At 51.7% G+C, this 27,218-nt stretch overlaps 2 protein-coding genes across 4 annotated transcripts in view; both read right to left on the bottom strand.

The window, feature by feature from the left end:
* Positions 1-9,757, bottom strand: part of SEPTIN5 (septin 5) — a 36,848-nt gene extending 27,091 nt beyond the window's left edge. The window contains exons 1-2 of the mRNA XM_020996503.2: positions 9,546-9,757; positions 9,310-9,323 (exon numbers count right to left, since the gene is read on the bottom strand). Coding sequence (XP_020852162.1) covers positions 9,310-9,323; positions 9,546-9,588 — 57 coding nt within the window. The 5' untranslated portion in view covers positions 9,589-9,757. The remainder of the gene's footprint in view (positions 1-9,309; positions 9,324-9,545) is intronic.
* A 10,687-nt stretch (positions 9,758-20,444) lies between these two features.
* The window catches only part of LOC110215189 (septin-2), a 137,569-nt gene continuing 130,795 nt past the window's right edge, over positions 20,445-27,218 (bottom strand). For all 3 annotated transcript variants that reach the window (XM_020996431.2, XM_078154452.1, XM_078154454.1), the window contains one exon: positions 20,445-21,978. The gene's annotated coding sequence lies outside the window, so the exon portion shown is untranslated. The remainder of the gene's footprint in view (positions 21,979-27,218) is intronic.

Here is a 27,218-nt window from a genome sequence, read left to right as displayed (position 1 = left end):
TGGCCTCAGGCTCAGTCACTGCTGCTTCCTCATCTGGAAAACAGAGCCATGGAGTTCCAAGATCCCTCCCAGCCCTGACATTCCCTGTTCTCAGGCCCCTCCCAGCTCTGTTCTCAGGCCCCTCCCAGCCCTGACATTCCCTGTTCTCAGGCCCCTGACAGCCCTGACATTCCCTTTTCTCAGGCCCCTCCCAGCTCTGACATTCCCTGTTCTCAGGCCCCTTCTAGTCCTGACATTCTCTGTTCTAAGGGCCCTAGAACAGGCAATGCCTCTCCTAGAGAAGGTTCCCATAGAAGAAATGACTGCCCTCCCAGCTGGAGCTATTCCATCCCCCTAGGCTGTAGCCACGCCTCTTTATCATCAGACCCCTCCTTTCCTGTCTCTTCCCTGACCCAACTGTGACCCACAAAGTGGGAGGCTCCTGGGTAGAGTCCATGGGCAACCTAGGGCAGGAGGCCGGGCTCCTGGACCCTGCCCAAAGGCTGGCTCAGCCTGAGCCGGTTGGGAGACGAGGACTGGGGAGCAAACTGCCAGGAACAGGGAGCCTTTTCATAGGAGGATGGAGCAAGCAGGATGAGCCTAGAGCCCAGTGATCACCACCACAGCTGATGGCTGTGAATACTCAGGCCAGGGCCTGGCACTGCCCGAGGAGCCTGGGATGGCAAGGCTGATTTGGGAGGCGGGGGAGGAAGGGCCAGCTCTGCTCCAATACAGCCTGAAGGGTAAGAGGGAGTTGCTGGGACCCCACTTTGCAGAGTACAAGGTCTGAAGTCTGCTAGGGACCCTATGCCCTCACCCCCAAACCCTGGCCCATCCCTCTCTTTTACAGAAGGGAACCGAAGCCCAGAGAAGGGGAGAGCATTATTAGCACCCTTGAGCTCCAATTACAGGGTCCTTCTCACTAAACCATGCCAAGCGCCCCGAGGCATCTCCATCAGTCCTAGGGACACACAGATCCTCCTGAGGACCATGGACAACTCACTTCACCTTCTGAGCTCCAGCTTCCTGAAGGCCCTGCCTCACAGGCCAAAAGAGGATGCACGAAATGTCCTTTGCCCGTGCTGAGACTCTCTGTGGATGTGCATTATTATTATCTCTTCACGGTTGTCCCCAGGCACCAGACTCCCCATCACCCTGTCCCTCTGCTCTCCAGCTGGCCCTGTGCCCCATCTCCAACAAAGCCTCCTCACCCTCCTTGGTCCAGCCCAAGCCCCCTTCTCCCTGAGCCCTGTCCAGACTTTGCCCAGCCTCCCTCATCCCCTCTTCCTCCTGCGGTCCTCCCACATCCCACAAGCCTTGCTCTGGGTCATGTACCGCCCCTCCCTGTCCATCTTCCAGTGATCCAAATGCATGTCTCACCTCTTCGAACAGACGGGGGGGGGAGGTGTCCTGGGGCACATGGGTCATATCTAAGAAAATCACTCACTAGCTGTGCAACCCTGCGGATGTCCCCATTTCCTCAGTTTCCTTGTTGTGGACTAAATGACTGCTAACATCTTATGTAGTTGTTAGGCCTGAGACTTGGCAGGGAAACTATCCCAGAGTTCTCTCAGGGCAGAAGAGTTAGCTCTGCCCTGCTTGGCCTCAGAGGGCACAGCCAGGGATGATGGCGAGGATTTTCAGGAAAGCTGATTTCAGCTCAATAGATGACAGAATTTCCAAACATCCCACACTGCTCCAATTTTGGAAGCAGCTGCCTCAAGAGGCAGGGAAGGGAGTTTCCCATCACTGGAGATCTCCAAACAAAGCCTGGGGGACCCCTGCTCACACATGGGCTCTGCTAGATGGTCCTTTCCATCACCACAATTCTGCTTTTCCTCAGAGCACAGCCGGCATGGATCTGGTCACTTGGCAGACCTTTGGTGACTAAGACCCCCAGCTCCTTTTCACCCAGACTCCCGGCTAGCCCCACCTCCCCCAGCCTATCCTAAGCCCAAGTGCTGGACTTTTTATCTGTCCCTGTCAAGCTTTATCTTATCTGACTTGGCCCAAGCCTGGCCAGAACCTTTTAGTTCTTGGCTTTGGTCCAGTGTGTTAGCGGTCTCTCCCAGCTGCGGGTCATCTGCAGATGTGACCTGCCTGCCATCAATGTCTTTATCCGAGTCATCGATAAAAATGCTAAGGAGCCCGGGGCCAAGGACCGATTCCCTGGGCAGTCTGGGAGACACACTTCCCTCCAGGCTGACCTCAGTCCATTCAGGACTCCCCCCTTCCTTTGGCAGAAGGCTTGCTCGTCCCGTGTCCCAGCCAGAGCGGCCTCCTCAGTGGGCCGGGCTGATGCCATCAGAGAGAAGCATGGGGACAGGATCTGCTCCTGGCTACACACGGCTGGGCCATGGGGTGCTGCTTATTTGGCCTTGTGCCCACCCCACCCTCTGCCCCAAACACTGGGCCACAGGCAAGAATTGGCCTCCTTGTGTGAACAGACAGGGCTGGGCCGGTGCCAGGAACCACAGGCAGCTGGCAGTGAGTTTATGCTGCCCAGCCAGGGAGGCCAAGCCACCCCATGCCGAGGGGAGAAGGATCCCAGGGCACAGAAGGATGGGGCTCATGAAGAAGGGGGCTACGGCCCACTGCAGCAGCCCCAGCGAACCTCCTCTCCCCTCACCCTGTGTCCCTGACTGCCCGAGGGGTTCATGGCCCTCCCTGCGTCCCTGAAGGCTGGAGAATCCCCATGCTGCCATTCTGGACATGTCAGGTCCCTGGATGAGGCAGAAGGGCTGGGCAAGAAACTCCCCTCCAGGAAGCAAAGAGAGGACCCTCTCCCTCCTAGCTCCCCCGTCTGAGATACCAGAAGTGCCGACGACACACATGCGCACACACACGTATACACACACGCACGCATGCACACGCAGGATCTCAAGAAAATACCCAGTACTAAGATCTGACTCTAGCAAGCCTCCCTTCCAGATCACCAGTAGCTCCCTATTGCCTCTAGCTCAGGGCTTCTTAACCATTTTTGAGTGTCATGAACCCCTGGCAGCCTGGCAAAGCCCCCGGACCCCTTCTCAGAAGAGTGCTGCTCAATGGGTAAAATGAAGTCTAGAGGATGGCAAAGGAGACAGAAGGCTAGTGAGAATCAAGGTGTTATTTTTATCCCGTCCAAGTTCCTGGCCCTCCTGAAATCTACTAAGGACTCCTGCTCCGGAGTCAAGGTCTGACTGAGTCTGGCATTCAAGGCTCTTCCGAATCTGCCACCAGCCTCCACCTGCAACCTCGTCTCCCGTTCTTGTCCCATACACTCTCTATATTATGTCCAAACAGCAGTTTCCCCCCACCCTCCACAGCATGTCCCCAGGGTTGGCCAGCCCTTGCACCTTTGTTCACAGTTTTCTTTTTTTAAAATTTTTTCTTTTAGACAATTGGGGTTAACTGACTTACTCAGGGTCATACAGTAAGTGTCAAATGTTTGGTCTGAGGCCAGATTTGAACTCAGTTCCTACTGACTCCTGGGCAGGTGTTCTATCCACTGTGCCACCTAGCTGCCCCATTCACGGGTTTTCACTCGGCCACTCATGCCTGCTGACACTCTATTCATTTCTATCACCACCTCCTCCAGACAGTCAGCCACGATTTCTTCCCTCCTCAGGACTGAACCTCAGAAAACCTTTGCTCAGTACCTCTTATCTATGACTCCACTTATTAACTGCCCCCTCAGAGTGAACACACGGTCCTCAGACCCGAGGCTCAGGCCATCCTTCTGGACTGAAAGCATGGGTGAAGCCAAGGCTCCGAGGGGGTGGGGGTTGCCCTTGTCTGTAAGCATCAGAACAGCTGGACCCGCCCACCCCTGGGCCACAGCCAGGATCACAGCCATGGTGCCAGGCAGCTAGAGAGCTGGCCCTCGGTTCCAATCCCACCTCTCCCGTAATCTGGACGACCCTCATCTTAAGTGTCCTCAGCTGTGAAAAGGGGACGACAACAATGTGGTGGTTCAGTAGTTTCAGTCATGTCTGACTCTTCGTGTTCTTGGCAAAGATACTGGAGCCATTTTCTTCTCAGCTCATTTGACAGATGAGTAAACTGAGGTAAGGAGGGTGACGTGACTTGTCCAGGGTCATTCAGCTAGTAAGTGTCTGAGGCCAGACTTGAACTCAGGAAGACAAGTTTCTCCAATTCCAAGCCCAGCGGCTCTGTGCACTATGGTGCCCTCTAGCTGCCCCACGATGCTAAAAGTAGCGCCTCTCTCTCAGGGTCAGAAGTAACACATTACATTGTAAAGCACTTTGCAAACCTTAAGGCACTACCTGCATATCTGTTATCATCATTCCTTGTGATGAGAGGTGCCCGCAGGTGGAATGGGCTGCCCCAGGATCAGGGGATAAGTTCCTCATCCTGGGAGGTCTCCAAACACTCACCAGGTGTAGAAGGGATTCTGGCCCTGGGGCTCTGCAGGGTCTGGGATTCTGCTCTTAGCAGGTTCCCAGGGGCAGGGGCAAGGACTCTGTGCCCTTATAGCCTTGCCAGTGACGGGCTCTGCACACAGAAGACACTTAATGAACATGGTATTGCTGCTGAAAAGTCTGAAGAAAGAGACAGCATCACGGAGTGGGCAGAAAGTCAGAGTCAGGAAGAGCCAGGTTCAAATCCTGCTTCCTGTCCTGGGGAGGTCACCTACCCTCTCAGTGGTTGGGGGCAATTTTCAAAAATAATAAGTTGCGGAGTGGGTAGAGATTTGCATCAGTGGAGGGCCCTTCCTCACTGGAACATCCCCATACCAATGAAAGCACATCTGGGCAAAAGAGAGGGAAAGATCACAGCCAGGCCTGTGTGCTGCGCAATCATAGAGAAGCCTGTGGGGAGGGCTCAGAGCTGGGCCTGCCAGAGAACTCCCTCTGCCTGCCCACCGACACTGACCGACCCCTACCTCAGGCTCAAAGCCCTGCAGAGCTCCCCAAACTCTGGGTATGGCATCCGAGGACCTGGATTCAGGTCTTCCCTGCCACCCAGTCAGAGTGGAAGTTCCAAAGAGGCAGTTTCTGGCTTGAGGGAAAGTGCCCTGGGCTGTCTTAGAGGGTAGTAAGCTCCCTGTCACCATGAGCCTTCAGATGGAGGCTGCATGTTTAGTGGGTGAGGCTAGACCCCTTTCTATGGGATTCTAACCTGATAGCTGTGTGCCCTTGGCCAAGTCATTTCTGTCACCCCTGAAATGGAGAGTCAATTAACCAGCAGACATCTCTTGAGCTCTTACTGTATCAAAGGCACTGAACCATAAGCAGAGTCCCTCACCGCTCAGAAGTCTGTGATCCTAGGGACACTCCGTCTGGAGGGCAGGGCTTCAAGCCCTCCCATACAAGGGGCACCTCATTAGGGGAGGTAGGTCAGTCAAACTGCATTGACTAAGCACCCGCTATGCGCTATGATCTGGAGGCCAGGGTCTTCAAGCCTTCCCCTACCCCCTACCAATACCTGGTGTCAATAGAGACAGGATGCACTGGAGCTAACCCAGCCCCCTCCATCCTTGCTTCCTGCCTTCACACGGTCCAGGCTTCCTCCAGATTCACGCCAGCATTCCCAGGCCCCACTCAGAGCAGCCCGGTCATCTTCCCTCCCCTTGGCCCACACCCTCCTCTTCCCAGCCCAGTCCCTCTCCTCCCCACTCCTGCACCGAGACCGTGAATGTGACTTTTTTCAAAGAAGGCAAAACAAAATCCCACCGAGACTGCAGAGGCCAGGATCACCCACCGTCAGGATTTAACCCCAATCACTCCTCAGGGTGGAAAGCCTGCTAAGGGCCAGGAGATCACAGCTATAGAGGCAGCTGGGCCACAGAGGAGGAAGGGCCTTCAGAGGTGATCAGCACCAGGGCTTAGCACAGTGACAAGCACACAGTAGGTGCTCAATAAATACTTGGTGACTAATATGAAACACCCCTGTTTTCCTGGATCTCCTCAGATCTCAGGAAGCTGTGCCCTAGGTGTGTGTTGCAGGGGACCATTCAGATCACAAGGCAACCAAAGACCTACCATGGATATCCAAAAGCTAGCCCAAGGATGGACAGATGGACGGCTCTCCTCTGTGAGCACACTACTAGATTTTGGCCCTGGGTTCAAATCTCCACTCCATTAATCCCTACTGTGTGACCTTGGCCAAGTCCCTTCCCTTCTCTGGGCTTCAGTTTCCCCATCTGTAAAAGGAGGAGGTTCAACCAGATGGTGCCATAGGGCTCTCCTGGCTTAAAAACACAGGATCCTGGAATCCAGAGCTGGGACCACAGCCAAGGTCTAACCTCCTCATTTTATAGGTGAGAAAACTGACCTCAGAAAAGAGGAATGACTTGCCCAGGGTCACAGAGGTAGTTCCAGAGAGGATTCCAAGCCACTTACTCTGATGCCACATAATGATTCCTGTCTCACTTTTCATACTGACAGCAAGAAAGGTAACAAATGTTTATTAAGTGCCTACTATGTGCACAGTGTTAAGTACTTTACAAATGTTATCTTACTTAATACTCACAATAGCCCCTAGGAGGTTCAGGTGCTTGTACTATTTTACAGCTGAGGAAACTGAGGTAAATAGCGTTAATGACTTGCCCAGGGTCATGCCACTAGTAAGTCAGAAGCTGCATTGGAACTCAGACCTTCCTGACCCCAGGTCCAGCATGCCATACTCCCTAGCTGCCCTAGACAGGAGACTAAAGCCCTAGGCTCCTATTATTCTCAGAACCTAAGGGGATATGGGTGATGGGAAAATGGGAATGAGAAGAACGGTCATGGGAGGGAGGATAACAGGGAGGGTGTGGGGAGACAAGACCTTGGTGACCTCTTCAGGCACCTTCCAGCTGTGACCATCTGCATCTAAGGCTCAGCCACGTGAAGCCTTGACCCAAATAAAGAGGGTGTCAGCAGGAAGAGCCCCGGCTGCTCCCAGAGGGAGAAGGCTCTCACAACGCCCAGGAGAGGCAACGGTTCTGTTTACGCCCCTGGCGGCCTGGGAGGAGGGCTCGGGTGGAGGAGGGGGAAGGTCAGGGAAGAGAGGAGAGGGAGCAGAGCCGGAGAAGCCACCACCCACCAGAGACAACGGTTCAGACAAACCCATTAAGAGAATTGGCACCCCCGCCAGCCGGCGCTTTCTCTTTCACCCAAACAATGGTCTATCCTTTTCCCTAGTGTCTCCAAGCAAAGGGCTTTGTTCTCTCCTAGCACGGGCAGGTTTGGGGATATTGCCACCATGCTCCTCCCTGTCCCAGCCTCGGGGAGCCCCTCCCCAGCCTGGCTTCCCCGCACCTTCCAAGTTCATGCTCAAGCCCAGGGATTCTGGCTTTGGCTCCCACGATCCACCAGAGGAGAGGCACCGTGGGGCGTACCCCCACGCGGAGAGAAGCCCAGGGCTGGCAGCTAGAGTAGGGCACGCCCTCACTCCATCCCTCCCTGGGCTCCTGACGTTGAATGGCTCCACTGAGACACTCCCCTCCTTGCTGGTGCTGTCGGCCTAGAAGCCTGGACTCCTGGGTCCTGCCGATTTGGCCCCTCTGGGCCCTAACGCACCCACAGAACTGTTTACCTTTCTGCCCAAGCCAGGAACGAAGAACAAAAGTGGCTGATGGAGGGGTGGGGGCGGGAAAGAGAAGGTCTCGCCGGACTCCCTGACGGGATGCTCTTTCAAGCGGGTAATTCTCCCTCTCCAATTCCCATCCTCACAGAGGTCCCCATGGTTACCACCTGGGCAGAGGCATCCTCACCCCGAAGGCTCCACTGCCCCAGATCCCCGCTGTCCTGCTAGCCAAAGGCACAGCCCCACAAAGATGCTAAATCTCCCCCCTCCCCCTGCTGAGGTTCCTGCTCCTGCCTGGGAAGGCACAAACCTCTGCAAGTTCCTTAGCTGTCATATACCTCAGTTTCCCCACCTGTCAAATGCAGAAAAGCATGCATACACTAGCAAGCCAGAGCTTGCTAGGACTGCCGTAACCACCATTTCTGTAGCATTCTGAGGCTGACAAAAACAAAGCACTTCCCTCCTCATCCTCTACTAAGGGAGGGCAAGTATTGCTAGCTCCATTTTACAGATGGGATAATTGGGGGGGTAATTGAGTCCCAAGGAAATGAAGGGACTTGCCCAGGATCACACAACTAGGAAGGTGAGAGCTGGGGCTTGAACCCAGGTCCTCTGCTTCGGGGACCGCTGTGCTCCATGTTGCCTTTTCCAAGTTAACAAAAAGAAAGGTCCCCAGTCCCAAGCTCCTTCCCTCCCATCTGTACACAGGGGTCCAAGCCAAGCCCTTAGTGTGGATGGGGAGGGGGGTAAGATGAGCCTCGGTGGATCCCAGAAGGGCTCTGGGCACAGGGAACTCTGCTGAGCAGTGACATTCTCCCTTGCCCTCTCCACCACACTCATCCTTGTGGGGAAGTCTGGCCCAACTATGGCAGCACCCGTGGCCCTGGCACCCCAGCTCAGGGGGACTGCTTCCCCTCTTCCCCAAGGAAGCCGGGGCCTCTACCTTTCTCATCACCCTCTCAGAGTTGGTCTGACTCTAAGGCTCTGACATCCTGGAGAGGGGGAGAGGGATGGGAAGGGAACAGCCCCAGGAATGAGCGGTGGGAAGGGAAGAGACCAGGCTGTGAGTCTCCTAGAGAGGACAAGGCCAGATCTATTCACATCTGAGCTCTGACACTGGATACACACCCTCCCACCCTCCAGGACACAGCCTGGCAGGAATCCGAGAAGGAGGGAGCAGAAGGATCTCGGGTTCAAAACCCAAGTACCCCCCATTCCGAGGGACCCAACTGGGGAGAGGAAGGGGAGAGACAGCCACGAAGGGAGGTTGAAAGGTTGGGTTGGGGGGTGGGGAGAGGCAGAGTCCGGGAGTCCAGGCATCCTCGGGCATCCCAGGCCTCGGCGGTACATCGGAGAAGGGCAGGATAGGCCCCCTGTTGGGGGAGGGGGACGACCTCACCCTCGCACACATTGAGGGGCCAAAGCTCCTGAGGACCAGGTCCGTTTCCCCTCCCCCCCCCCACAATATACATAAAATACACACACAGAGCTGGGCTGAAGCCAGAGGGGGCAGGCCAGGCTGCTGGGGGGAGGGGCTGGGACTAGAGACCACAGCATCTTCCCTCCCAGCCCTTCCCCAAGCCGCCAGGAGGGGAGGCAGCCCCCTTCCACATCTGGCCTGGAGCTCTAGGGCAGGGGCTGGGGGCCAGGACATCGCCCCTCGCCCATCCCCACAGCTGGGCCGTGGCCAGCGAGGACCAGACTGCTCCCTGCCTCCCCATTTGGGCTGATGTCAGGGGGGCGCGGCGGCGGCGGCGGCTGCCCCGGGGAATGTCGCGACCGACGACTGGGGAACGGGCGGCGGCGCCCACGTACCTGCTTCTCCTCCACTGCAGACCGAGGCCGGGGTCGGGTCCGGGTCCGAGGCGGCGACGAGGGGCAGGGATGGAGAGAAATAGACAGAGACACTGTGAGCGCCCAAGGAAGGCAGCGATGGAGGGGCCCAAGGAAGGATGAAGGCAGGGATGGAGGGATGGAGGGATGGAGGGGCGCAGGCAGGGATGGAGGCAGGGATGAAGGGCAGAGGAGCGGGGCTGGGACTCCGGCCTCACCTGGGTTCACCAGCTTGCTCTTGTAGCGGAGGCTGGTGCTCATGGCGGCGGCGGGGAGGGAAGGGGGCCCGGGCCGAGCCGGGAGCGGAGGGGAGCAGAGGGTGGCGGAGGGGAGCAGCGGCCGCGGAGGCTGCAGAGCCAAACAGACGGAGAGAGCGCTGGGCTGGGCGGCAGCCGACGGGGAGCCAGCTCCGCCGCCGCCCGCCCCAGCCAATCAGCAGGCCGCGCTCCAGCCCCGCCTGTCCGCTCCCCCCTACCAGCCCACGCCTAACCACGGTACCGCCCACGCGAGGCTCCCCCACGCCCCGCCTCCACGCGCGAGACACGCCCCGCAGCACCCGACCGTGCCCGGTGGGGCGTAAGGAGTTTGTCACCCAGACCGGCTGCGGTACGGCCCCTTTCCGGAGATTCCCGAGGCAGAATCTGCAGGCGGGGCCGGGGGCTGCCTCTGGAAATTCTCGCCCAGGGCCAGGCCACCACAATGATTCCTTCTCAGTGCAGGCAGGCTGGGCCTCAGTTTCCCTGTTTTTAAAAAGGATTCCAGCCCTTCGCAGCTTTAACATTCCCTGTTCTAAGGCCCCTCCCAGATCTGACAGTCCATGTTCTAAGGTCCCTGATAGCTTTACTCTTCTACCCATGGAGGAAACAGAGAATGGGCTGCTGGGCCAAGTACAGTGGTCCCTGGGTGGCCACGTGGCACTGGGGCATCTGTGGTGGTTCCTGCAGGGAGGGGCCCCCGCTGCCGCTGCTCCCCAGTAGAATATAAACCTCCTGAGGGCTTCCATTTGTGGTTTGTCTTTGTTTCCCCATCCCTAGTACAGGGCCTGCAAGAATCTAATTGACAATGTGATTCAAGCTTCAGCTGTGAACTCATTTAAGACAATATAGTGCGTTGATTACAGCTTGGATTTGGAGGTGGAGCTAGAAAGACCTGGGTTCAAATCCTGCCTGACACTTCCTACCAGTGTGACCTTGGTCAAGTCAATAACTCTTATTTCCTTATTTTAAAAATGAGGGCAATGATACCTGTAACACCTGCCCCACAGGGCTATAGTGAGGCTTCTCTGGTATGTCTGCAAAGCACTTTGTACGTCAGAAGTTGCTATGTAAATTTCAGTTATTACAATTCTTGCGATGGTGGGAATGGACTGAGTCAATCAGGTAAGTACCCATCTCCACTGAACCAATCAGAAGGGTCAACTGATGTGACAAAGGCCTGTACATCTCCAGATTGCAACTAGATACAAGAGGAAATGTCTGTTTTTGGAGAAGGGAAGGGATTTGGTTGCACTCTGTGGGATTATAAAATCAGTGAGCAGATTTGGAAGCCAAGATTCCAGAGTCTAGCAGCTTAGATGGCAAACCTCTAAGAAGGAATGTCTCTGGGAAAGAAAGGCCTTGGCGCTGACCCCAACCTTAGTCTCCTCCCTACCCCCGCCCCTTTGGAGAAGGACCTTATGAAGGCACTCGGAGAACCAGATGATTTCCATTTTTTCATCACTGCTCTAATCCTAGCAGCATCCCCCCCCCAACAGCAGAATTCACTATAAATGTCTTCCTCTGGAGCCCAAGATCAGACAGGATGTCACAGGCAAAGAGGACTTCCAGACTGTATAACCCATGCCTGAGGGGAGCAGCGTGAGGATTCCAGCAAAAGTACTTCTAGGATCTGGGTTACCTCTGTCATATGTGCTCTCTAAGCTGGTGCCCACTTTCCCCTTGGAAATGACTCATATGTGCTTGTGGGGGAGTGTATCGCAGACTTTTGGGGGAGGGTATTTCGTACCAACGATTCTTACCATATTTATTTTTTTCTTTTTTTAAATATATTTTATTTTTTCCAATTACATGTAAAAATAGTTTTCAACACTCATTTTTTAATGAGATTTTGAGTTCCAAATTTTTCTCCCTCCCTCTCCTTCCCCCTCCCCAAGACAACAAGCAAAATAGTTTATACAAGTGCAATCGCGTTAAACCTATTTCCACATTAGTCATGTTGTGAAAGAAGAAACAGAATAAAAGGGGAAAACCACAAAGTTAAAAAAAAGTGAAAATAGTATGCTTCTTATCATATTCCTTTAACAAACACCTCTTTCTAAAAGCTAATTATCTGGCTGACAGATTGATTATCAGCTGATAATCAGTGAAGGGAAGCACACTGATGGGGGCTTGTGATTAGAAAGATTAAGGGACTTGCCCAAAGTCACACAGATAGTGAGTGTCTTGAGGTTGGATTTGAACTCAGGTCTTCCTGACTTCGAGTCCAGCTCTTTACTCCTTGGGCCACGCTGCCTCAGCTGCTGGGGTCCCACCCTTGGAAGGCTCAGAGTAAACATGACATACTGAGAGCTGGGAATTCCTGCCCAGGTACAGGTTGGACTAGCTGACCCAGGAATTCCCTTCCACCTTGGAGATCCTGTGATTCGATGAACTGGACGGACAGGAAGTGCTCACCAGCCCTCCTTGTCAGCTTCGTACAATCCTGTTCTACTCACAATAATCAACCTTAATAGCAGCGCACATGTTGACTGCACTTTGCTTCTGCTATCTCCCTTGTTACATTGTCTCATGGGAATAATTATTATGTAACTTCATTGTTCCTAGGACCCGATATTTCATTAGTGCCAGTACTTCACCAGTGCAGAAAAGTACAAATGATTAATAGATTTTAGGATAGGGACTGGACTTATGGACTGTGATTTCACTGGCATAGGGAACTCCCAGGTGAGGAAACTCCCTCTACCAATTCAGGTAGCCACTTACAGTCTTAGAGAGTTGTGTAGATAAGCGGAGAATGGGGTCACATAGCCTTTGACAGAATGTGTCAGGGGTGGAATTTGAACCTAGGTCTTTGGGCTTCAAGGCCACCTCTCTGTCCAATACAACACCCTGCCTCTGTCCTTTGAACCTTGAAACAACCCTGTGAGGTAGGTACTACAGGTATGGTCATTATCATTTACAGATAAGGAAACTTGTAAGCAAAGTGACTTGCTCAGGGTCACACAGCTGGTAATGGTCAGTGGGACCTTAGGGGTTCCAGCATTCGATCGATCCCATTGTGGAGAGGATAAGCCTCTCCAGATGTCGATGTGGCCTGAGCAGGGCAGAGGGTGGCAGGGATGTAGTTTAGCGCAAGACAAGACAGGGAAGGCAAAAAGCCCCATGTCAGGGGCTGGGGCTATAAAGACAAAACAATGCCTGCCCTCAAGGAGCTTACATTCTACAGCCCAAGATCCCATGAGGCTTTCTGGCTGCGTTCTCACTTCTGCTCCTCTGATACCCCATTGGTTAGAATGCTGATCCCATCAGGACACTAACCACCTGTGTGCCCTTGGTCAAGTCCCTTTTCTTCTCTGGGCCTCAGTTTCTTTCTCTGTAGAACGAGGGGGGTGGACGGGACCTTGTGATTATCATCTTGGGGTTCAACTGCTGGGATGAGTTTGTCTCTATGTCTGGCCCATTGCTCACCTGTTAGAACTCAACAAGCATTTGTTGGGCACCTGCTGCATGCAAAGCACCAGCTGGATGTCAGAGAAGACACCAAGTTGAGGGGAGGCATGCTTGTTGGTTAGTGGGCTTAATTCTTTTCACTTCCCAGCCCTCAGTGATCTCTCCTGAGGAGGGGCCCTGGAATGACTCAGATCGACATCGGAGGATGAACAGGTGAAGGACCTGGGCCTGTTTCACCTTGCACAAGAATTGTGCCATCGCAGTCCCTGTCTCCAGCTATCAGAAGGGCTCTTAAGGAGGAGAGGGAATACACTCATCCTGCTTAGCTCCTGAAGGAAGGCCAGAGACTGGAGGGCAGAATTCCCTCTGCAGCATCTTCTGCTGAAATGTTCCTCCTCTTTTCTGAAGCCCACTCCACAGCTAAAATCCGGCGCCTCCTCAAGCCTTCCCACACAGGACAGAGCCTGGGTCTCTCCTTTGCCTTTATCACATCATATCGATACCACATGCCTGTGTGGACGTCAGAGCCTCCCTGTTAGAATGTAAGCTCCGCAAGGGTAGGAACTGCTAAGTTTTTTCAGCTTCATGTTCCCAGAACACATTCAGTCATGTCAGTCATGTCCGACTCTCTGTGACCCCACTGGGGCTTCCTTGGCAGAGATACTGGACTGGTTTGCCATCTTCTTCTCCAGCTCATTTGACAGATGAGGAAACTGAGGCAAATAGGGTTAAGTGACTTGCCCAGGATCATACAGCTAGTAAGTGTCTGAGGCTGGGTTTGAACTCAGGAAGATAAATCTTCCTGACTCCCAGCTCAGTGCTCTATCCACTGCCCCACCTATCTGCCCTAGCATACAATATGCACTTAATAGATGCAAACCACCAGATTGGATTTGTGGGGAGGCAGTATGAGGAAAGTCTTTCCAAGAACCAGAACTATTCAGTGGTAGAATAGGCTGCCATAGAAGGGGGTCCATTTCCCCATCACTGGAAGTATGCAAGCAGGGGCTATCCCTTGTCTGAGATATGATAGAAGGCACTGGAGCGCTAAGGTTGCTTCTGCTCTGCATCGCAGGAACCATCAGCTGCCTGCCGTTCTACTGGGAATGAGATCTCCCGAGAGGAGGGGGATGGTCAGAAGGGTGTCCCCATCCAGTATAGTCATCATTCTCAAAGAGAACATATGGTCTCTTTCTGTGAGAATCAGAGAATTGGAAGAAAGGAATCCATTGCTTCTACAACGATTCACATTAATTTGAGTGAATTTTTATTCATCCAAATTTTATTGATTACAATGAATATTAATTAAGTGCCTGCAGTAAGCAGGAAGCCATGTTACGGTAGTGCTGCTGGAGGAAGGGGAAATGACAGCTTTTAGAAAGACATAGTCCCTGCCTTCCAAAAGCTTCTGTTCTAAGATGTGGGAAACCCAAGCACCCGTAAGTATAAGACACAACACCCGAATTTTCCCTGTCAACTAGCCTCCACCTAGTGTCCTCCAGTGAAGGGAAGCTCTCTCCCTCCCAAGGCAACCCTCCTATCCCACTTAAGGAGATCTGTCATTATTAGGCAGTATTTTCTTACATACATACATTCTGATGGTTGTGTGATTTTATCCACATGGGTAACTCCCTCCATTGGCACAACCATGTACATCATCCCGTCCTGTAGGACTGTTAGCTTTGTGTTTCCACAGATCCATCACAGAGGGTTTGGGTCCACTCAACATCAGAGTGTGCTCTTCCTATCATTTCTCAATCTTGCCAACTCCTTTTCCAACCACTCATATCTTTGATACTCCTTACACGCTGGAAGTAGCCTAGGGTCGTAGGTAGGGCTGGTTTGGCATCAGGAAGACCTTGGTTCAAATCTCACGCCTGACCCTGGGCATTGAACATCCGTGTGTCTGAGGAGCTTCTCCAGGGAGTCATAACGGAGTTGTGAGCTGCTGGGAGGGAGCCCCCCACCCCATCATGTTGAGACAATCATGGATTCTTCCTACATTTTTGTCCCTCATACAACCTCCTACTCAAGGGTCATCACTGGAAAAATGTAGCCATCTGCTCAAACCCAACATGCAACCAACCCTCTGTTGCCCTTTGGACCCTGTAACTCTGACTCCTTGGAAGTCACCCATTCCAAGATTTATCATCAGACAACATGGCTTCATTGCATGTCCCCAAACAACAGGGAAAATGGTTGTGCGTGCGTGTGTGTGTGTGTGTGTGTGTGTGTTTGCTGAATGGGATTTTGCACAGTGTGTCACACTGCCTGAGTGCTTAACAAATGCTTGTTATTGACTGATAACGTTGGCTGATATTGCTGAGGAGTCCTAACAACATTCTGGGACTTGAGCAGTCACAGTACAGTACCATCTGTGAATGGGAGCACCAGGGAGACTTGGCCATATGATTCTTCTTTCAATTCCTATGTATCCCATACTCACTGTTCTTTGTACATATTTGTGTGCATGGCTCTCCTATTACATCGTAAGCTCCTTGAGGGCAGGAACTGTCTTTTGCCTCTTTGTTTCCCCAGAGCTTAGCACAGTGCCTGGCACATAGTAGCTGCTTAATAAATGTTTATTGAATTAAATTGAATATGTATCCATGTTGTCTCCCTTGGCTAGATTATAAACTCCTAGAGGGCAGGGACTGCCTTTTGCCTCTTTTTGTATCTCCAGAGCTTAGCACAGTGCCTGGCACACAGTAGGCACTTATGTTTATTGATTGATTGATGTAGAAATAAAACATACTCCAAGGCAGATACATTCAGCACACATGCACCTCTTTGTTTTAAGCTTCACATACTTTTAATAATCCAAGTGTTATTGAACCATTATCTCTGTGGTTGCATTTTTCAAAGAATCTCATCTGACCTCCTCCAACCACTTTCCACCATGGCTTCTCTTGGAATGCTGTGGCTCCATTGAGATTCAGGCCAAGCCTGATTTAGATTTCCTCTTGTTTCCCTTCTTTAAATGAGGCAACTCGGCTTACGATCTTCTTCCAGGTGGAAAGTTTAGAAAGAAATGGTCATTTCCCCATGAAACCTGTAGCCTAGGAGTTGTCTATAATATATACATTATCATAATCTCTAACTTAATAAAAGTTGTAATTGTAACACATAAAACTAGTTACCTCCACTAAGCAGCCTCTGCTTGAACATCTCTGGTGACAGGGGGATCATTACTTTTCAAGAAAGCCAATTCCACATTTGGACATCTCTAATTATTAGGTTGTTTTTCCTTACCCAAAGCCTAATTTTGACTTTTCTGCAGCTTGTATTTACCACTACCGGTCCTGCCCTCTGGGACCGACTAATCTTTCTTCTGATGACTTTTAGATACCTGAAAGCAGAGGTCACATCTAGAACCTCCCTTTCTCTAGGCTGGGCATCCTCATGTATCTGCTGTGGTTTCTGTAGGAAAAGCCACCCCCCCTTCCCGTTAAACCAGAGATTGTCTAACTTTCGAATCGTTATGGTCCCAAACCACAAAATTCACCATTTCATGCTACTCTGAGGTTAATTATGTCTACAAGATCGACCTGCCTGGCACAGACCTTTTACAGTCACAGCTGCACAGAGCCCATAAGCGGGCTCAAAGGACTCTTTGGGGTCGAGGTGGATTTGTAATCCTACGTGCCCATGTGTCTTTGACTCAGAAATTTCTACCTCCTTCTACCTCTAGTTTTGGCTACCCCCGCCCCCGCAATCCTCAAAGGCTACTCCATCCTCATCAGGAGTGTTTGTCTTTCCCTGGTCATCGATTTCATTTGCAAAGTCACTTTCCATCCCTTTGGAGTTAAAAGTCCCTCCTGTAAAGAAAGTTATGGTACTTCCACAAAAAATTTGTTATTCCAAGAAAAAAACCACATGTCAGTTCTGGGAAAATGAGTCAGCCAGCAAGCATTTAATAAATATTCCTTATTATAGGGGATAGCTCTCCAGAAGGGGGGAGAAGAGACACAGAGGGAAATTTAGGTGATATAAAAATGAAACACAAGCATCTATTAGGCACCAACTACATGTCAGGCATTGTGCTAAGTACTGGGGATACAAAGAAAGGCTAAAACTGTCCCTTCCTTCAAGGAGCTTACCCTCTAATGGGGGGAAGGGGTGACATACCATGTATAAATAGCAAGGTACATACAAGATATAAGCAGAGTAGATAGAAGTTGAGCACAGAGGGAAGGCAGTAGGAGAAGTTGGAGGGAGGAAGGGGAATAGTCAGAAGACTTGTGTTCAAATCTTGCCTCTCTGTGTGACTTTGGGCAAATCACTTAAGCTCTCTGGGCTTGGATCCAACGATCTCTAAAGTTTCTTCCTGCTCTGAATCTATGATCTTATGATCCTATGAACGAAGCCTCGAAGAGAGCTAGGAATTCAAAAGGGTGGAGATGAAGAAGGAGTGCGTTCCAGGCATGGAGGTGGGGGATGGGAGGCATGTCCAGGTAGGGATCAGCAAGTGGGGCGGTTTGTAGAATGTGTGTAGGTGAAAGGTCTGGAGAGAAAGACTCCAGTTTGTGAAGGGCTTTGGATGTCAAATAGAGGAGTTCGTGGTTTATTTTTTTCTAGAGATAAAAGTAACCACAGAATGTGTAGTTCGGGGAAGACATATGATCAAACTTGTTCTTTAGGAATTTCAGTGTGACAGCTGTGAGGACCATGGATTGGACTGGGAAAAGACCAGAGGCAGGGAAGTCAATGAAGGAGGCTATTGCAATAGTCCAGGGGAAAAGACCTGAACTCAATGGAGAGAAGGGGATGGCATGAGAGAGGTAAAGGTAAAATTGATGAGACTCGGGGGTGAGGGAGGGGAAGAAATCACGGATGACCCAGGTTTCAAATCTTGGTGACAGAAGACAGGTGGTATCCTCAACAATAAAAAATAAGCAAATTCAGAGGATTTAAGGGGGATGATGTTAGCTGGCATGTCGTTTTGGACACGGTGAGTCTGAGATACCTATCTGGCATCCTCTGAGGAGGGAGGAGTGCCAGATGTGTAGATTTGACAGATATTTGCATACATATGATCCCCAAGTCCACCCTAAGAGAGCATGTAGAGAAAGAAGAGGACCCAGGTCACAAAATGGGGCAATCAGATCATCTTGAAAACCTTTCCCTAACTTGACCCATGGTGAATCCTTTTAACTTTAGAGTATCCAACTCCCGCCCCCTTGTCCTACTGGTGATCACATCCTGCCAAGCCCCAACCAACCCTGACTACCTTCCGCCACTTATATGCTGCTGAAAGGAGTTAGGTAAATCACAAATCCGAGCTGACAAGGTTCACATGTTATTTAATCTCAACCAGGTTCTCACTCTAACAAGGCAGTCTCTTCCTCCCTGGTCCATTAACTACCTGACACTCCACAGCAGCTGTTCCAAACTTTCTAAACTCCCCTCAAATCTCCCCTCCTATAGCATCCTTCCACACCTCCCAAGCCTCTCAGCTGAAGACCTCATCTCCTAATTCCCCAAAGGAAAAACAAATTAGGCCATTTGCTAACATCTTCCATTCTCCCAATCTCACACTACCTAGACATCTTTCCACTGAATCCTCCTTCACTCCAGTCTTGGATGAAGAGGTAGCCCTTCTCTTTGTCAAGGCTAACTCCTCCCCTCCCGACATGCACCATTTTCCTCCCATTTTCCCCAGCAAATTGCCCCCATTTTATCTTCTCTTCATTCTCTCTTTCTACTGGATCCTGCCCTGATGCCTACAAATACATGCCCATATCTACCTCATTCTTTAAAATTCTTCATTTGATCCTATGATCCCTGCTAGCCATGATCCTCTAGCTTACTGCTCTTCGGTGGCTAAACTCTTTGAGAAAGCCATGGTGATCAGGGTCTCCATTACGTCTCTTCCTGCTTTAACCCCTCTGCAATCTAGCTTCTGGCCTCATCACTTTTTTTTTGCCTTTTTTTTTCTTTTTTGGTGAGGCAACTGGGGTTAAGTGACTTGCCAGAGTCACACAGCTAGTTAAGTGTCAAGTGTCTAAGGCCAGATTTGAATTCAGGTCCTCCTGACTCCAAGGCCAGAGCTCAATTCACTGTGCCACCTAGCTGCCCCTGGCCTCATCATCTGACTGAAATTGCTCTCCAAGGTTAACAATGATCGGATCTCTTTTTTCTACAGTCATTTCCAATGACTTTTTCTTAATCTTCATCCTTCTTGACCTTTCTGCGGCCTCTGACCCCATTGATCAATCTCCTCAGGGATTCTCTCTCCTTTCTTGCTGTCCCTTGGTTTTCCTCTCATCTGTCCAGACCCTTCTCCAGTCTCTTTGGCTGTTCCTTCATCCATGTGGATGTCCTTCAAGGCTCTGCGCTGGGCCCTTTTTTGGCCTCTATTTTGCTAGGTGCTCTCATCAGTTCCTATGGCTTCCACGACCATCTCTATGCAGATGATTTCCAGATCCATATATTCTCCCCCACCTTCTCTCCTGAGCTCTAGTCCTGCACTTTGTGGAATTCTCAAACTAGCTGTCTGATAGACATCTCAGGTGCAACATGCCCCAAAGAGAACTCATTATCTTTTCCCCTAAACCTTCCTCTCTTCTTAATTTCCCCATTACTGTCCAGCAATTGCTTACCAGTCTCTCTGCCCTCTGGTCTCTTTCCACTTTGATCCATGCCCCTCTCAGCTGTCAGGGTGATTTTTTTCTGACCACGTCAAGCTGACTCAAAGTCTTCCTGTGGCTCGACAACAGCCATCTCTGGCATTCGAAAACCTTCCCAAGCTGGGTTAGTGGACTTCCACCTTCCTCCTCGGTGCTCTTTGATCTGGTGACTCTGGCCCCCCTGCTGCCCCTTTCACATGCCGTTGTCTCATCTGTGGGTCTTCGCACTGGCTGCCTCCCATCGCGCCCTCGCCTCCCTCTGCCTCTGCGCTTCACCGACTTTCTTCAAGCTTCAGCTCAAACCCCACCTGTGCTCCACCACACAGCCTCTGCCTCTCTCCCAAGTGCCCCCTTCTACAGAAGCCTTCTCCTCTAAGCTCCTCAAGGACAGGTTCTGTTATACATTTTCTCTTTGTATCATCCTGCACATAGTAGGTGCTTAATAAAACTTGGTTGATGGATTCCCCCCGTTCTCCCCCTCCCAAAAAATGACTGCTAGTTTGTATTCCTGTCTGTGTGAATGCTGCGCCCTGTGCCTCTCTCTGGCAGAACGGAAGCTCACTGTTGGCAGGGGCTGTTTGTGGTTCTGTCTGCAGATTCCTAGCGCTTCCTCTGCACACTGAACAGTAAATGTTTCACCAAGGCTGGGTGAATTGAACCATGACCTCTGTTTTCTCGGGCTGTGGGGCTCCTCCTCCCCACCCCATCAGCAGCATGGAACCCTTGCCAGCACGGGTCCCCAAAGAGCTGGAGGTCTGCGTCGCCCAGCTTTACAAACGGAAAGGAAGCAGAGGGAGACAAAAGTAGCAGGCACACCACGTGAAACAGAAACTTTTTAATAAGGTTAAGTATATTCCATAAAATCAAATCACAAAACCCAGAAGGTGGGATTACACAGAAGGCTTTTAGGTCAGAGCACCATGGCATTGACATGGCACAGACATGTACTGCAGGCTACTGTGCAGAAGAATTCATTCAAGTACAGTCCTAGACCAGAAACCTAAATGAAGACATAAGAAGGCACGGAAGGCAAAAGAGGTACAGTGTTGGCTGGCCCTAAGCTCACACTATACACAAGAAGAGGGCCCCAAGTGCCCAGGGGCTGCAGGTGCTCTCAGGAAGCTGGTGTCCCCCCATGCCCACCCTGGGGGCTGAAGGGCTGGCTGGGCTTGTCTGGGGGGTTTCCTTTACATTACAGACTGACTGGCTTCCTGGTTCCCTCAGCAGTGATGCCCGGGCTTTGCCTGTTTCCACAGCTCAGGGGGGAGTGGGAGGAAGAGGAAATGGTGTAAGAGCAGATAGGATAGGCATGTGATTGATTAAGAAAAAGGTTCACTTAGGAGTGGGGAGGTCGGCTTAACTCAAACACAGCATGTCTCAAAATAAGCGTGTGGTCCATGGTGAGGTTTTTAAATGGTCTTCCGCACACAAGACCCCCCAGATGGTATCATTTCTCCTGCAGGTGGGCCTAGAAATCAATCAAGAGGGAGGGGCCCGGCCCTGGAGGATGTCCAGAAAAAAAGGTCCATGGGCTATGCATACTAGGCAGCTCTGTAGCACCTTTCCATTAAAGAGCTAGCTTACCAAGGGAGAAGGCATCCCTTGGGAAACACTCCCACGAGGAAGGGGTGGCTTAAGGCACTGAAGGGGGTTGGCCGAGGGGCCCGGGAGTGTTTGTACACAAGGCACTAGATGCTGCATTCTGAGTTAAGCTGCCTCGGTCACCATGACCCTGTGACGCCCCAAGCAAGAACACAGCACAGGTCGTGAAGCACATGGAAGGAAGCCACAGACGACCTCCTGGAAGGACAAGGTAGATATCCATGCAGATATCTATTCGTGTACATATACACATTTTACGTCAATTTGTTTGTGGAAAGACATCACAAGTGGAATTGTAAAAATATCTTCTGACAATACAGAGACGATCAGACTGGGCAGAAAACACATTTAACCAGGGAATGCCAATGAGGGTCATTAGCTGAAAACCAAGGCCCATTTTCCAGGGTGGCCCCTCCCCCTTTGGTACGAGCAGTGTCGGGGAGAGCGGGTTTTTTCCTATGATTTCGTACCATTGAGGTCATGAGCCTAGAGAAATAGCGACACATGATTTTATAGAAAAGAGGCGAACACCAGGAGGAAATGAGAAGCCCTTAGTAAAGAAAGCCTGACAAGTTAGCAAAAGGCAAAGAGCGAGAGTCTGGGCCAGTTACACTTTAGTACGTTTCTTTCTCGTTCTGGTTAAAGTAGCACAATGATGGAGCCGCATCTTCCTTGCAGATCAGGCAGGGTCCATGCCATCGTCCCGCAGGGCTCCGTAAGCAGACAAAGCTCCCATCAAAGCATCGCGATATCTGCAGGAAGAAGGGAAACAGAAGGCAAACACCGGTTAGGAAAGACAGCATCTCGTGGCGTGGCCCGTGCATCAAAGAGACGACGACTGGGAGGGGACCCAGGCTCGAGCTGCCTCAAGCAGACCTGGGGCCTCCACATGCAGGAGGCACTGACCCTGTCACTCTGTGGCACACAAGGATGGATGGTCTCGAGGGGGACTGGGGTCCCCTCCCCAGAGCTCTTCAGGGCTCTAGATGATGAATCACCCTTTTATGGGAAGACAACTCCGGCTCAGCCTTGGAGGTCCTTGCCAATGTGGGACTGGGATTCACCCAACAGACCCCCTAAAGCAGAGGAACAGCTCTGAGGGACTGAGGGACCACTGAGGAAGACAGGACAGACACCAAAGGGGGCATTGGGGGACATCAGAAGTTCACTAACACCCATGGGATCAAGGCTAAGCTCCCCCTCAACCTGCCCCTCTCTGGCCTCGTCCCCTCCCCCTTTCCCCCTCCCCAGAGAAGACTGGCTGGTCTAGTCACTGTCTCTCCAGTACACCAGTTCATTCTGCCCCTTCCCTGTGACCAGCCTCTGACTTGACCTCTGGCAGCCCTCCCCACCAGGCCAGGCCCCCGGCCTCCGCCTCCTCTAAGCTCTAACACCAGCTCTGACTCCTCTCTGTGCCCCACGAAGCTCGTTGCTGTAAAAAGTTCACCCTCCTGCCAGATCCCACCAGCCAAGGTGGCCCAGCTCCTCACCACCTTCTGCCCATCTGACTGGAGGGTGGAGCATGGGCTCCAATCCTTCATTTAAGGACTGGGCTCAGCTCAGAGCTCAGAGCTCTCCTCAGCTGGATGCACTACAACTGTGAGCTCCCTGAGGGCAGGAACCGTCTGTCTTGTCTGTATTTGTATCTCCAGTGCTCAGCACAGCACCTGGCACACAGCAGGCGCTTAATCAGTGCTTATCGACTACTGACACAAGGTACTACCTATGGCAGTCACCTGGTGCTAAAGTCCCTTTTGATGTTCATGTGTGAGTCTGTCCCCCCACCTCAAGGACAAGGGTCCCTGGAGGACACACCTGTCTCCCTCATACCACCTGGGCACCCTGTGAACCCAAAGTGGACAGCAGACACTTGTGGCCCAGCTGCCGTAAGAGTGGCTTCAAAGGAGAAAATCTGTGTGATGTGGGGCTGGGGGAGCCCCTTGGATCACCGGGGTGTGAAGGCTCCAGGGGGCAGCCCAAGCTCAGAAGGATTTGCTTCTTATCCAACTAAAGATTCTGTACTGAGTTAGAGAGGGGCTGCTCTGTGCCAGAGGAGGGAACGCCCACATATGACACATTGGTCAACAGTGGAGCTTCTGGGCAGGGGGTGGGGGTGGGAGAGAAGGAAAGAGGGGGAGGGGGACAGAGAGAGAGAAGAGAGAAGAGAGAAGGGGGAGGAAATGGGGAGGGGGAGAGAAAGAGAGCGGGGAGGGGGAAGGGGAGAAAAGAAGGGGAGAGAGAGAAGAGAGAAGGGGGAAGGGGGCAGGGGAGGAAGGAAGAGGAGAGAGAAAGGGGAGGGGGAGGAGGAGAGAGAGAGGAGAGAGAAGGGGGGAGATGGGGAGGAAAGAGAGGGAGTGGGGGGGGAGGAAAGAATGCAAGAGCTCAGTCCTGGGCCTGGCTCTGGGACCCTGGCCAACTCCATCTTCTGAAGCCTCAGTTTCCTCCTCTGAGAAATGGGGACAATGCAATACCACTGGCACTATTACAACTACCAAGTGATCTTCCTAACACACAGGGCTAATCATGATACTTCTCTACCCAATAAATTCCTCTATTGATAATGGGATCAAATATTATTTCATCTTTATGTTATCCTTTCAAAATTTATTTTTATTTGATTTTCTATAAAGGTACAGAATTGTCACACGCTCAGATGGGTCTGGGATCCCACTGATTCTAGAGCTCAACCCAAGACGGCAGCTCATAAGCCACCCATGCTAGCCCAGGAGAACATGTATGTGACAAGAAGCACCAGGTAACCTCTTTATTGAGGGTGCCTCTGCAAGCATTCTTGACAGGAGTGGGGGACCAAAAAGTGAGGCTGCCCCTGTGCCAGCTTCCCAGCAGTGCAGGCCCTCCCCAAACCAGCCCTTCTGAAGCGACATGCGGGGCTCCTTCCTCTCTGCCCCATGAACACCAGAGCAGAGGGTGCCCAGAGACAAGGCGAGGTTGGGATGTGCAGCAAAGAGAAGGATGCTCACTGACTGACTTGTTCAAAAGCGAAAGGTGGCCCCTGAGAACTCGGGCAGGATGGCACAGCGAGCCTGCCTCGGAGCTGACAACTCCCCCATCGTGCACTAAAGACAAACAAGACACGATTCCTCGTTGATTCCTCATTGAAAGCCGAGGAGCCAAAGGGAGAGACAGGCTGATGGGAAACACGCCGACCTAGAAATCTGCCCGCCTGGGCGACACAGTCTGGCGAAGTAGGATGAGCACCCCCTCGCGGTCTGGGGCCTCCTGTTGGTGGCTCCCTCCATCCGAGGTCCCCCAGACTCCTCACACGTGCGCCCCACCCACGACCTGGGCTTTGGAAAACGATGCCGGTAAAACCCAAGCTCTGGAAGCCTACCAAGGACCACAGACTGGGCTGCCCCACTAAGACAGAGCAGCTCATCGCCACAGGGGCAGAGGGGATGACAGGTTTGGCTGTGAGAACTCAAGAACATCGTTGTCCATGCCAGGGAGGTGCTGGGCAAAGGAAACCACAGACCCCTGGAGTCTGGGCGTGCTGGCTGCAGCTTGTCACTCACCCACTGACTCCTTCATTCACTCAACAAACACCTGCCAGGCCCTGCCCAAGGAGAAGAGCCTGTGGCAGGGTGGCGGGCACAGCCGGGTTGGGGGCCCATGGAGGGGTGGCAGGCACAGCTGGGTCAGGGGCCCAGAGGTGAAGCACAGCTGTCTGGGATTTAGTGAGACAAAGGGAAATAATTAAAGGCAGTGACAACACCATGGATTCACTGCATTCAACTCTCCATATTTAAAAACATTTCCTGCGCAGGCCTGTCTTTCTTTTGCCGCAGTCTGGCATGACTGGCACTGAGTTCACAAGATTATGACACTTAATTTTTAAATTCTTCATCATGAAAGCACGTACCCCATGGGATATTAAGTGTACCAGGAAAGGTCCTTTTGCCAGCTCAGTGGCACCATAGTGCCCAGAGTCAGATACTAACTAGCTGTGTGACCCTGGGCGACTCACTTACCCACTGCCTGCCTCAGTTTCTTCGTCTGTAAAATGGGAATACTAATAGCCCTTCCTTCTGAGGTTGAGGATCAAACGAGATTTATAAGGTGCTTAAAACACTATATAAATACTAGTTATTGTCATTATTGTTATTATCACTACTTTCCAAGTCTAGATTTTCAATGGGGTTTAGATGAGGAGTCTCCCAGGCCAGTGAAACACATTTATCTCAGTTTCAGGAAAATTTTAAAAGAAAAATAAGTTTCATTAGTATAAATCACTTTCCCCATCTTTAGGACTCCAGTCTTTATATTGTCTTGCCCATGAGAAGTTTCCTCTTCATAGAAATGGTGAGGAGCTTTTAATAAATCGGTCTTTCACTCTTCAGCAACGAAACATGTAAAACACAGCACAAAACCCATCGCTCAAGGTGGGGAAACCAATTTGGTTTCACGTGGTCAAGGCTGCACATCTGAATTAGCCAGTTTCTGTTGGCATGGCACCCCCATTTGTGACCATTCCTTTCACAGAATGAACCCATGTCAAAACCGGGTTGTCCCATTAAGTCCACAAACCACCCCACTGAGAGCCCTTGAGCTTGGGAGCCAGAGGAGACCATAGCTGGTGCGGTTATCAGCCATTCACCTCTTGGAGTGAATTAGTTGTTAAGTCACAGGACCAGACTTATGATCTGGAAGGGGCCTTAAGGCCTAAGTCACCTAGTCTGACCCTCTGATTTTACAGATGCCTAGAGAGGTGAAGTGACTTTGCCCAAGGACTTAGTAGTAGCAAGATTTGAACCCAGGTCTCGTGACTCCAAATCTAGTCCAGTTTCCCATGGACCAGAGTCTCCTTTATGCCTTGGAAAAGAATGAGACTCTGAGGTAAAGAGAGAATTCTTAATGATGATAATTTTAATAATTGCATTTCTAGAGCTCTTCACAGTTTGCAAAGCACTTTACAAACATGATCTAATTTGATCCTCACAATAACTGTGGGAGATAGGTGCTATTATGGTCCCCATTTCACAGATGAGGACACTGAAGCAGATGTGAGGTGATGTGCCCAGGGTCACAAGGTCAGTAAGTGTCTGAGGCCAGTGGCTGGATCTGAACCCGGGTCATCCTAACTTGGGATTGAGTGCTCTGGCCAGCTGCCTAGAGGATGAGGGTGACATATCAGAGTTGGGAGGAATGCCGCCTACTTTAACCCTTACTTATCCAGAAATCACCTGTCCAATGGCTGCACATGAAGCCTCAACCGATGGGATGAGGAGCAGGTGTGCCGTTTCTAATGGACGACCACTGGCACCCAGCTCAGGCAGGGCACCGTTACCATGGAGGACAGAGACTGGGACCAAGAGGAAGAGCTGGAGGAGGTCTGAGAAGAGGCGAGGGGGCTGGCACTGCCCCAGTGCCCAAGGCAGGGGAATGGGAGAGCCTGGCCTTCCTGCCCTTGAAGAGGGCCCAGGGAGCAGAGGAAAGAACCCTGGAGCTGGCATCAGAGGGCCTTGCCCACGGGGTCTGTTGCTCCTAGGACCAGGGCTTCCTCCCTCTGCCCCTTGGTCTTCTCCTGGCGAGATAAGGGGGCTGGACCCCACAACCTGCACAGTCCCTCTGAGCCCCAATTCCTATCTAGAGTACTCGGAGTGACCCTAGAAATACATGCCCTCTGAAGCCACTGCTGTGCCCAGACTCAGTCAACTGAGGGTTTGGACTGGGGAGCACCGACCCCCCATAATTTCTAATTTTCCAAAGCCTCGTGGGAGAAGCGGGCTAAGTCTGAAACCACACGGCCCTGTTCTCTTGTGCGCTGTGCTGACAATCACCATGGACACGTGAAGGGGCACTTAGGGTTTTCTAAGGGGCTTTCTCAAGTGGCTTGGCCCTTACAATAATTGTGGGAGGGAGATTGGGGAAGACTGGTTCTGTCCATCCAACAGATCAAGAAATGAAGATTCAGAGATTTTTAGAACCCTTCCCACATCCCCGCAGCTGAATGGAAATGTCGGAGCCTGGTCTA

Source organism: Phascolarctos cinereus, unplaced genomic scaffold (genome assembly GCF_003287225.1).
Source record: "Phascolarctos cinereus isolate Bilbo 61053 unplaced genomic scaffold, phaCin_HiC Scaffold_4;HRSCAF=312, whole genome shotgun sequence".
Taxonomy (NCBI): domain Eukaryota; kingdom Metazoa; phylum Chordata; class Mammalia; order Diprotodontia; family Phascolarctidae; genus Phascolarctos; species Phascolarctos cinereus.
Note: the sequence above shows the minus strand (reverse complement) of the source record. Positions and strands in the feature narration are given on the sequence as shown.